The sequence below is a fragment of the Apium graveolens genome, chromosome 3 (genome assembly GCF_009905375.1).
Source record: "Apium graveolens cultivar Ventura chromosome 3, ASM990537v1, whole genome shotgun sequence".
Classification (NCBI taxonomy): domain Eukaryota; kingdom Viridiplantae; phylum Streptophyta; class Magnoliopsida; order Apiales; family Apiaceae; genus Apium; species Apium graveolens.
In genome coordinates this window covers 286,355,031-286,368,114 of record NC_133649.1, presented here as the reverse complement: position 1 = coordinate 286,368,114, position 13,084 = coordinate 286,355,031, and the positions used below count along the sequence as shown (strand labels likewise).

At 35.3% G+C, this 13,084-nt stretch overlaps 1 protein-coding gene across 1 annotated transcript; it reads right to left on the bottom strand.

Annotated features, from left to right (window-relative positions):
* Positions 1–245: 245 nt before the first annotated feature.
* On the bottom strand, positions 246–1,797 carry LOC141715112 (uncharacterized). The gene is made up of 2 exons (XM_074518595.1): positions 1,171–1,797; positions 246–308 (listed from the first exon to the last, which is right to left on the bottom strand). Exons 1-2 carry the CDS (start codon positions 1,795–1,797, stop codon positions 246–248), a joined length of 690 nt encoding a protein of 229 aa, XP_074374696.1.
* Positions 1,798–13,084: the final 11,287 nt, after the last annotated feature.

The window sequence follows — 13,084 nt, the reverse complement described above, 5'->3', positions numbered from 1 at the left end:
TTATCGTATTCAATATTTCTTTGCGGCTTAGCGCATCTGCTACAATGTTCGCCTTTCCGGGATGATAACTTATCGTATAGTCATAGTCTTTAATTAACTCAAACCATCTCCTTTGCCTCATGTTTAACTCTTTCGGCATAAAGATGTACTTTAAGCTCTTGTGATCCGTATAATTCTCACACTTTTCTCCGTATAAATAGTGTCTCCAAATCTTAAGAGCAAAAACAGTCGCTGCTAATTCCAAATCATGCGTAGGATACTTCTGTTCGTGCAGCTTTAATTTCCTTAACGCATATGCTATTACCTTTCTGTGTTGCATTAACACACAACCTAGTCTTTATATGAAGCATCTCTGTAGATTACAAACTCGCCCTTCTCATCAGGTAGAACCAATATTGGTGTCGTTACTAACTTCTTCTTTAGCTCTTGAAAACTTTCTTCACACTTATCTGTCCAAACAAACTTCTCATTCTTTCTTGTCAATATAGTCATTGGGACAACAATTTTAGAAAAATCTTGTATGAATCTTCTATAATATCCCGCTAATCCGAGAAAACTTCTTACTTCCATGGGAGTCTTTGGCCTATCCCAATTCATCACAGCTTCTATCTTTGCGGGATTTACTTTGATACCTTCACTATTGACTACATGTTCGAGAAACTGAACTTCCTTTAGCCAAAATTTGCATTTAGAAAACTTCGCGTATAACTTCTTTTTCCTTAAAATCTCCAAAGAAATCCTCAAATGTTCCATATGTTCTGCCTCCAACTTGGAGTATATCAAGATATCATCAATAAACACTATCACGAACTTATCTAGATATTGCTTGAACACTCTATTCATAAGATCCATAAATGTTGTTGGCGCATTCGTCAAACCAAATGCCATTACCAAAAACTCATAGTGAGCATATTTTGTTCGAAATGTCGTCTTGGGTATATCTTATACCTTGATCTTTAGTTAATGATATCCAGATCTTAAATCTATCTTCGAGAAATAGGTAGCTCCTTTTAGCTGATCAAATAAATTGTCGATTCGCGGTATAGGGTACTTATTCTTAATAGTCAACTTATTCAATTCGTGATAATCGGTACACAATCTCATGCTTCCGTCTTTCTTCTTTACGAATAACACTGGTGCACCCCACGGGGATACACTTGGGTGAATTACTCTTTTGTTTAACAATTCTTGAAATTGCATCGTTAATTCCTTCATCTCGACAGGTGTCATTCGATATGGGGCTTTCAAAACTAGTTCTGTTCCAGGAGCTAATTCAATCGTGAACTCAATCTCTCGATCCGGAGGTAGTCTAGGTAATTCATCTAAAAATACATCGGGAAAATATTTAACTAACGGAATATCTTCAAGCCTTAAGGAGTCCTCCTCTATATCCTTTACATGAGCCAAATAAGTTTCGCATCCTTGTCGAAACAATCTCTTTGTTTGTATAGCCGTTAGAAACTTCCTCTCTTGCCTCTTTTCTCTGAATATCACCTCAACTCCATCCTTGGACTTCAACTTAACTTTCTTGCTTTTACATTCGATTTGAGCGTCGTGGTTTGACAACCAATCCATCCATAATATAACATCGAGTTCTCCTAACTCAAAAGGTATTAAGTCAGAAGAAAAGTGTCGACCTTCTATAACCATATCACAATTGGGACAAATCCTATTGGCAGTAACTCTTTCTTGATTTGCTACTTTTATAATCAAATTGGGTTTAAGAGGGTACGCAATGCACTTTAATCTATTAATAACACTTTCAGCAATAAAAGATCTAGTAGCTCCAGAATCCATTAACATTTTGACTTCTACTGAATTCATAACAAGCATACCTGCTACCACATCCGCATTCTACACTGCATCTTTCATGGTCATGTTGAATATCCTTGCCCTTGACTGGGTTGCTGGTGCTGCTGGGGGTCCTTGTCCTTGCCCAATCCTAAGCATATTCGCCTTCTAAACAGGCTCCTTACAGTTCCTTGCCATATGGCCTACTTTTCCATACTTGAAACAAGTCATCTATGGCTTTCCTGCACTGCTTGGGCATTCCGTTGAGTAGTGTCATTTCTGGTTATATTTGAAGCACGACACATTTAGCTTATTGCACCTCCTCAGGTGTCGATTTCCACAAATCTTACACTCCTAAATATGGGGTCTATTATCCTTCACTGATTGTCCCGTCTTCTAGAAATGATTCTTCTGATTTCCATTTCCGGGCTTGAACATCTGAAACTTCTGGTTCTGATTTCCAACATTCTTCCCAAACTTTCCTCCAAACTTAGAGCTTCCTTGTTCTTGATCTGATTCCTCAAACTTTCTCTTCCCTTCACTTTCCTTCTTAGTTGCTTCTCTTTCTCCTTCTACAATCATTGTTTTCTGTACCAAAGCTGCATAAGTCCTTATCTCTAGAAGAGCCACTTGACTTCGAATCCACCGATTAAGCCCTTGTTGAAATCTTTTGGCCTTCCTAGCTTTCATATTCACGTGCTCAGGCACAAATCTGGCCAACTCTAAAAACTTCACCTCATACTCCGCCACTGTTATGTCTTCTTCCCCAAGATTCAGAAACCTCATTTTCAACTGGTCTTAAATTTAACTTGGTAAATACTTCTCTAAAAACATCTCTATAAGCTTCTCCCAGGTTATAACTTCTCCTTCAAGCAACTCCTTAAAGGATTCCCACCAGTAACTAACCTCATCCTTAAGATAATAACTCGCGTACTGCTCCTTCTTATCATCCTTAACTTCCGCTAGCTCAAAAGTCTTCTCCATTTCTCTCAACCAAGGCTGGGCTTTAATTGGATCGGGAAATCCTACAAACTCTGGGGGATGTACGGATTGAAAATACTTGAAATTACCAACTTTAGGGGTTGGGGGTTATTGTAAAAGTTGGAAGAGTCGGTTCATCATAAGAGTTTCTTGGTTTTGTTCTTGATCCTGGGTTTGAGTTTCTTCTTCTTGGTGATTTGGTGAAGTGGCCATTTCTTACAAATCTGATTGAGCAATTATTTAGCAATACTATAGCATGCAATACATATTGATAGAGACTCTTTTTAGAAATAGCTTTTCAGGTTTTAAGTATTACCCAGTTGCGCATGCAATCCTATTACTATATAATTTGCTCATAAGTTAAGGTTCTCACATGATACAAAGTATGTGTTTACAGGATATTAAGTACGGTTTCCTGGAAACATGATATGTAGAATGGTTTATGAAACTCAACGGTTTACAATGTAAAACAAGATGCTTAATTTATTTAACGATTCAAAGGTACATAGATAAAAAGGTTCAAATACAACAGGTATTGTCATAAGGTATAATAAAACAGGGTTAAACAGAGGAAAAACTGGAAAATATCCCCCTATCTACGCCTAACTTTTACCTAGCTACTACTACCAACACTAAGTTTTTAAATACAATACATCATAAAAAGAAAAAGGGATCCCGACATCGAACCAAGTATCCTAAAGCCTACCGGCGCTGAAAAAGAACCACAAACATAACAACCACAGGCTCTACCAAATGTCCCGTTTGAACTCACTAACCATCAAGAATTTCCCTCAACACTATCTGCATCCAACGAATAATCTTATGCACTCTCCTGGCCTCAGCATCAGCATCACTGGAAGATGGTCCCTCATCCAACCTCCTCCGGGAAAACTGCTCCACCATCTGAATACGAACTCTCCACTCATCCTCCAGCACCGACGTATGTTACCTAGACTCACGAGTTAAACCTATCCACCAAAGCTCCCAACTCAGGAATACAGGAGTAAACAAAATCTTGATCCTGGGCCAACTTGCTACCAACACTGACAAGCACACACACAAGCATAGCAGACTCTCACTCAGGGGTTGGGATCTCTGGATCTGGTCTCACGGGAGAAACATGTATAAGGGCCTCAATGCTCTCAGATGGATCCTCCTCAGGGTCTGAACTAACATACAAGGTCTCCATTGAAGGGGGTGGAATAAAGTCCACTACGGAACCAGGAAAACTATGCTCAGAGTCTGAATTGCTACCACTACTAGGGTCCTAAGAAACATAAAACAACAGCCAAGAAATAGTATTAGGGTTAAATAAGACTTCCAACTGACTCCATACCCTAACTCCAAATGCTATCTTGACCTATTTACCTTACTTACACTATACCTAATAGTCTAACTCAACTATATGTGAGTCGAACACTCTCGCAATATATATATATATATACTTATTCATAACTTGTCTCAGGGACTAGATCATGTAGCTCTGATGCCAACTTGTGACGCTCTCAATCTCGGGGTTAGGAAATGAGGACCCACGCACTATTAAACTAATATAACAATAGCAGATATAATAAACCCCGATTAAATATTAACAGGATCTAAACAGGATTGAGTTTTAGAGAAGATTACAACTACCAACCAGAATAAATATATTACAACCCAAAATATAATTCAAATCAAATCCATTCAATTCCGACATGGAACCGACAGATAACCCATTGTATCTGAACCAACTTGAAAAGCCCATCAAACGAAAATGCTTGATCACACACACAACTGCTACATGCTCTGGCATCGGGAAACCTACAACCCGGTAGGGTCCGCCAGGAATGCTCTTGCGAGCGGTGCGCCTAAGTCTGGCTATCTTCTTGCTTAACTGTCATGGTTAGATCAAAGCAAATAAATGAGCAAAGAAGCTCAGCAGGTAACTATATAAACAGTTCTATATCATAATATTAATATCAATATATGAGGCATTCTACACTCATTATCTAGGTGGCAGTTATATAAGATTGGCTAAGTAAGAGTTATGAAGAAGGCTTGGGCTTTCAAGAATCAAGGCTCAAGATGGGGTAAAAGCCGACATTCATCACAAATCATTAGCAGGATTTCAATGAGTTACTCAATCGAATGGAAGCATCTAATCAAGATTCGAGAATCAACAAAAAAAATATTGTAAAATAACATGGTTCTCAATTCCATGATTTAACGAAGATACAACTCAATCTATTTCATTTCTTTTCATTTTAAAGAAGCAACTGCTTAAAGAATCTAATCATTTTCTCTTTTATTAATCAATAAGGAACCCTTAATTGGAATACTCATCTTATAATACGGGTGATCAGCCCGTACCGACCTCCATCTGGTCGTTATGGTACCTATAGCATTTTTTCAACCTTATATTGGACTAGCCTCGCTAGCCTCTTACATGACTGGACTAGTCCCACTAGTCTCTTACGTCTCTATCCAATCCATCAGGAATTCGTTTAGAAAACCTTTGTGTTGGAAGTTGGAAAAGTTGACTAAGTTCATTTTATCATTACCAAGAATATGAAATCATTCGGACTCATTCAAGTCAAAAATCATTCTTAAATTTAATTCAAGATTTCAAGGAAAGTGAACGAATCGAAAATAAACAGGGATCAGGTTAGTTCCAAAAGATCAATATAATTGAGATATACGGGTTATCGAAGAATCCAGATCAATCAAAGCATTACGTAAGGAGATTCATAAAGGTTCTCTTAGGTTTACGAGATCAAAAGGTAAAAAGGTGATAGAGCAAAGTAAAAAATGTCGGGTTTAACAGGGTTATTATAAAAGATCAATAGGGTTTGATAACAAGTTTGACAAGGATCGATATCAGGGTTTCTCAAAAATCAATAATAGGTTTATCACAGTTACTATAAAGGATCACTACTTTATCATGGCATTGACAATATCGTCTCCAGAATCGAAACATACGAGAAGGCAGAGATACTTGCCTTAAATTGCTTTCCTGCTTAACGGGTACGGAGCTATTGCCACCTAAGATCTCCTTTCCTCTTCTAGCATGAATGCCTCTGCTATCGGAATCTACAATCCAAAATAGAATCCCTAATTAGCGACTTACTCAACACTCGACGTTTCTCAGAACGCCTAACGATTACCCCAACTCGTGATAACACTTAGTTTTTATACTCGAGTATAATCACAATATACTCACATAGCACATAATACAACATACTTTTATACTTAAAGATCTATATTTTAGAAAATAATCGCAATTCATTTAACTCGACAACAAAACAACTAATCTCTTTCTTTTTAATTCAATAATTTGAACAAAAACCACATAATCAAATCAATAAATCCTTATACCACTTAAACATCAATTACCTTTAACAAACAACTATTCCCCCATTTAATAATAAAAATTCGAACCCTAAACATCCAGATAATATCAAATAAATTCACATGCAACCATTTAGAACTAACATGCGTCAACTATCTTTTACAAAAAACATTTCCCCTTAGGATTTTTATCAAAAATTCGAACCTAACAAGTGTCAAAACCAAATGAACCCTTAGAAATCAACATGCAACCAATCAACTCGGCATGCAAGGCTACAAATTACGAATCCATATGGATTTAACCCATATTCTAATCATTTAAACCATTTTTTTCAAAACCGAAACTAAATATAAGTTGATCACACTAAAACTCTACATGCATGCAAGGAAGCCAACTTAAAAACAAGAATTTGTATGTTTTATCGGACTCATGTACATCATCGTCCCCGTCGGCTCACCGGAGGCTCACCGCCGATGGTGCCCCATTTTTGGGTTTCCAACCGTAGCTCCACCATGAATCGATTTAAACACCAAAAATAGCATGCAATCACAGAATCATTATGAAAATCAAAACCCCTCTTTTATTTCACTAAAACCGAACCAAAGAATCACATAACCCAACTTGGGGGTTTTCTAAAACTTAAAGATAGCAACATGCATCCACATAAACGAATGACGGAAGGAAAATCCTCCATAACCATGTACTTAGAATCAAGAATCGATGGAAAATGGGGGAGGGATCGAAGAGAGAGAGTATACCGAGAGAGGGAGAGATGAGTTCGGGAGTGAGGGAGAAAAAGAGAGAAGAGAGATTCGGTGGGGAAGGAAGAAAAAAAAGAAGGGAGTGGGGTGATTATATATTTGCCAAGAAGGGCAATTTGGTAATTTGAAAATAAAATTCTGAATTTTCTTTTCTTGTTTCTAATTCTCTAATGCATTAATCAATTATAATAATATAAAATTATCTTACAAAATCCGAAAATGAAACCATTCTCGTTTATGAAATAAATAATAAAAAATTAGCTTTTCACTAGTATTTTAAAATAAATTATTGAACGAATAAATCATTTGTTATGGATTTTGCAAATAAATCCAAATAATAGAATTTAAACTCCATAAAAAATCATTTAAAATACCTAAACTTCCACATAAATCCCACTAATATTTTTAAAAAGTCCCTTGGACTATTTTAAAGGCAATAAGGCAAATCTCACACCTTAATCACATTTCTATAAATTTATAAAAATGTTTTAAGATCAATAAAATCTTTAAAAACCCTTTTAAAAACATTAAAAAAATAAAACTGATCTCGAATTCGAACATGCATACATCAAATAGTATGTAAACACCTAGGATCATCAAATATACTTCACATTCTCACTCTTAAACACTTTAGTTCCTTTTTAATATGGGTCCCGTTCAATTTTATGACCCGACAACACGGCTTAATCATTTAACTGACTCATCAAACTGGAACGAGTTACTCTAACGTTCTCAGTTACTATTATACAACAATAACATTTAAACCATATAATCAATTAACCTTTTATTCATTCACATAAATCCACATAAATCATAATTATAGCACAAAACTATACTTTATTTATTAAACACATCGCGAAAATCCCAGTCGCTAGAGTAGTGACTTTGTAAGTAGATCATCCAGATTATCACATGAGAGCATTTATTGTACATCAATGTCATTATTTTCATGTAGTTTATGCGTATAGAAGAATTTTGGCAAGATGCGCTTGGTTCGATCTACTTCGATATATTCTTCCTTTAACTGTCTGATACAGGTTGTATTATCTTCAAACAAAATTGTCGAACTGTCTGAAATGCTTGATAATTCACATGATTCTCGAATGTGTTGGATTACAGACCTTAACCAAATATATTTCTTGCTTGTTTCATGAATTACCAGTAATTCTGTGTGATTTGATGAAGTTGATGTCAAAGTCTATTTTGTAGACTTCCAAAAGATAGCAGTATCATAATAGGTAAACAGATAACCCATTTGTGATCATCTAAAATGAGGATCTAACATGTACCCAGCATCCGCATATTCAACTAGTTGTGACTTTGAACTATTTGGAAAGAATAGTCCAAGATCAATTGTTCCATGGAGAAATCTGAATATGTGTTGGATCCCATCCCAGTGTTTTTTAGTTGGATCAAAACTGAATCTCGCCAACAAGTTCACAACAAAAGCAATATTAGGTCTTGTGTTATTTGTAAGATACATAAGAGCTCCAATTGCACTAAGATATGAAACTTCAGGCTCAAGTGCATCTTTATCTTTTTTTCTAGGACGGAATGGATCATTTTTAACTTCAAGTGATTGAATTACCATTGGTGTAGTTAATGGATGAGCTTTGTCCATGTAGAACTGATCAAGAATCTTTTCTGTATATGTTGATTGATGAATAAATATTTTGGAAGATAAGTGATCCACTTGTATACCTAAACAAAATTTTGTCTTGCCAAGATCTTTCATTTCAAACTCATTTCTTAAATAAGTAGCAGTGTTAGGAATATCTTCAGAAGTACCTGCAATATTCAAATCATCTACATATACAGCAATAATAACAAAAGTAGCTTGTGAACTTTTAATAAACACACATGGACACACTTGATTATTAACATACCTACCATTTAATAAATATTCACTAAGCATGTTATACCACATACGACCAAACTGTTTTAAGCCATATAATGATCGTTTTAATTTAACTGAGTATAAATATCGAGACTTAGTTTTATCTATATTTAATCTTTCAAGGAGTTTCATAAAATTATCACTATCAAGTGATCCATAAAGGTAGGCTGTCACAACGTCCATAAGAAGTATTTCCAATCTTTCCATATAAGTCATACCCATCAGAAAATGAAAAGTGACTCCATCCATAACATAAGAGTAAGTTTCTTGGTAATCATATTCAGGTCTTTGAGAGAATCCCTGGGCTACCAGTCGGGCCTTATATCTCACAATTTCATTTATCTTATTTCATTTTTGTACAAACACACATTTCTCCCCGACGGGGATCATACCAGCTGGTGTTTGCACTACAGATCCAAATACATTTCTCTTGCGCAAGGATTGTAATTCTTCTTGTATTGCAATTTTCCATTTTGGCCAATCATTTCTTTGTCGAAACTCTTCCACACTTTGTGGTTCAGGATCGGAGTTTATAATAATATCACATGCCATGGAAAAATCATATACATCATCAACCTCAATACTTCCACGATCCAATAATTTCCCGTTATATACATAACTCATTGAGATTTCATAATTTTCAAGTACCTTTGCTTATATTGAAGTATGTGCCACTTCAGGGGAAATATCCTCTCCTAGAGGCAATACCACTTCTGGTGGTTTTGTCTAAGCCACTACAGAGGCTTAAACTCTTTCGAAGGTGATACCGATTCTGGGGTATTTGATGTAACCACTTCGGGGGCTCAAACCTCTTCAGAAGGTAATACCACTTCTAAGGTATTTTCTGGAACATTGCCACTTCAGGGGCATGTCCAATCAATTTCCGCTTTCGTGGTACAACATATTTTGCATTAATAGGACTACCACGCTTCTGGCATGGTTTTGAATTACTAACCAATTCTACATAAACTGATTTATGAATGGGGATTTCAACCCTTGCCGGAGCATTAATAGCAGGTATGTATAATTTTATAACATTTCTAGAATCATTAAAAGCATCCAGCATTTGATTAGCAATATTTTACATGTGAATGATTCTTATAACCTCGGATTCATATTTTTTAGTATGTTTACTTATAGCACTTAATCCCGATGCATTCCATGACAGTTCAGAATTTAACTTATGTAAAATATTATCTCCCCCTAATGTAGGGAATACATAATCATCAAAAGGGCAATCAGCATATCGAGTAGTAAAGACATCACTATTTAATGGTTCAAGATATCATATAATAGATGGTGAATCAAAACCAACATATATACCTACTCTTCTTTGAGGTCCCATTTTAGACTTTGTGAAGGTCAATGGGAACATATACGACACTACCAAAAATCTTAAAATGTGAAATATTAGGGGTTTGACCAAGAACTAACTCATGAGGAGATTGTTTATGGTAAGTAGATCATCCTATCCTAATTATATTTGTGGCATGAAGTATTGTGTGACCCCAAATAAAAGTAGGTAATTTAGCTCTTAGAAGTAAGGGTCGTGCAATAAGCTGAAGTCTTTTAATTAAGGATTCCGCTAAACTATTTTGTGTATGCACTTGAGCTACCGGGTGTTCGACATAGATTCCTACCGATATACAATAATCATTAAAAGTAGAAGATGTAAATTTAGCATCATTATCTAGTCGAATTGATTTGATAGGATTATCAGGAAGTTGGGCTCGTAATCTGATTATCTGAGAAAGAAGCTTGGCAAAGGATGTATTTATGGTCGAGAGTAGACAGACATGAGACCATCTAGTTGAAGCATCAAATAGAACCATAAAATATCTAAATGGTCCAGAAGATGGATGAATAGGACCATATATATCACCTTGAATTCTTTCTAAGAAATTTGGAGACTCATTTTGAAGTTTAACTGGAGATGGTCAAACAATTAGTTTTCCTAAAAAACATGCTGAACAAGGAAATTCATCATGTGGAATAACCTTTTAATTCTTAAGGGGATGTCCTGTAGAATTATATATAATACGACGCATCATGGATACTCCTGGATGACCAAGTCGTTCATGCCAAAGGGTGATTAATTTTGGGTCTCTGACTTTGGGAGTGGTGACACTGTGAGTTTGATGACTTTAATTTTGGTAGCATATAATCCAGAGGAGATTGATTGTAATTTTTCTAAGATATTCTTAAGGCCTGAGATAGTTGAGGTGATAAGGAGATATTCTTTCTCATTTTCACTTGTGGTTTCTACGTGTAAACCATTAAGATGAATATCTTTAAAACTCGTAAGATTTCTAGTGGATTTTCTATAATATAAAGCATCATGTATATAAATTTGTATTTCATTTGGTAGTATAAAACTGGCTTTTCCAAAACCCTCTATTATATTTGATGTTCCTGAAATCCTGCAAACGTGTGAGTTGGTTTTGTCAACTGTGAGAAATATTTTTGATTTTGTAAAATTATGTGAGTGGTTGCACAGTCATCAATGCATATATCTCCCATATTTATATTGTGTAAATATAAGTAAACAATAACTTTATTAATGCAAACAAATTACACAACATGTGAACAGAAAACAAGTAATATTAAAAATAAGTACATCTAAAACATAACATCAAAAAAATACATATAAAATCTAGTCATCCAAATCATAATAAATATTAGCACCAGTGTCTATTTCATTTGAGATCTTGTTGTCCGGTTCTTAATCTAGATTATGACTAGCGAATTTCATTTACACCCTTTCTCCATTTTTCTTTTTAGGTCAACTAGATATTTAGGTGTGTGACAAGTACGTCACCAGTGTCCATGAGCCCCACATATGAGACAGATATCTCTATTATCCTCTTCTTGTGGTGCCTTTATTTTATTTAGCACTCCATGTTGCCACTTATGGTGGTCAGAGTTGTTGAAACCATCACGCTGCCACTTCAGGTGGCCAGAGTTTCAATGATTCTGAAACCGACCTCAAAGGCTTCCATGCCCACGGTTTCATCCGTAACCTCATCCTCCTCTATGCCCTTTCCCACGCTCATTCTTCTGGAATGACGTGTTATGTACTTCAGGTAGCTGGGTAGAGCCTGTGGGATGTATTTGATGATTTTTCAGTAACAACTCATTATTCTTTTTAGCGACAAGAAGAAGAAATATCAGCTCGCTATATTCCAAAAATTATGCTCTCTATAATGTTGTGCCAGAATCATAGTGTTGGGTTAAAAGGTTGAGAGGGCCTTTTCTATCATATCAGCATCAGTAATATTTTCACCACACAAGATCAGTTGTGAGATTATTTTGAACAAAGCAGAATTATATTCAGCGACATATTTAAAATCTTGCAACATTATATTTATCCAGTCATAACGGACATGAGGCAAATGGACAAGTTTTTGGTGATCAAACCTATTTTTGAGATTGGTTCAAAGGGTAAGTGGGTTTTTGACAGTCAGGTATTCAGATTTCGAATTTTTATGGATGTGGTGCCTAAGAAAAATAATAACTTTGGCATTTTGTTCAACAATTGGGGACTTGGGGTCTTTCCTGATTTTATGGTGTCTTTTAACCCGTTAGCACTAAGGTATAATTCCGCATCGAGCACCCAAGACAGATAATTATCCCCAAACATATTCAATGCAACAAACTCTAATTTTGCAAGATTTATCATTCTGAATATAAAAAAATATTTAAAAATATGATATAATAACATGACATATAAAGTGAGAACACTTAATCATGTAGCATATAGTAAAAATTTAAAGCATAATGTAAAAATTGTATTAACATATTTAACTTTAATCTAAATAATAATAATTTTTTAAATAACTGGCATGACAACAATAATATTAATAAAATTAAAAATTGGTAAATTAAATCGTACCTTTTTGGTCGAGTAAAACAGACCGTACACGGACCGTGCCTTCTTTTTCAAGTTTTAACTTCGTACAGGGATTCTGGCTCCTTTGGGCTCCTTCCCCGTCAATTAAAATGGACTGTATTTTTGTAAAAGTTCTGGCAGAGACTCATGCTGATAATGTGTTATAAATAAACTTTAACTTCTTTATGATAATATATTATATGTAGAACTAAAATACTTAAAGAACTTAAGTAATACAATTGAAAAAAAGAGATGTAATTGTTGTGTGTCTTTAGTCACCAAAACAAGTGAATATGTCTTTCTTTATATAGGCAAGTAAAAATGTCTGTAATAAATATGTGTAACTTCCTATGATTGCAAAGTGCTTTCATCGCGTATGGGTATAACAAATACAGTCTGTCTATCTTGTTGTCAATACTAATTACTATACTGTC

Excerpts from the sequence above, each read along its gene's own strand:
- LOC141715112 (XM_074518595.1), bottom strand. The coding sequence starts at position 1,797 with ATGGATTCTGGAGCTACTAGATCTTTTATTGCTGAAAGTGTTATTAAT. Across the intron at positions 309-1,170 it reads AAGAATTGTTAAACAAAAGA|AAAGGTAATAGCATATGCGT; the intron begins GTAATTCACCCA and ends AATGCAACACAG.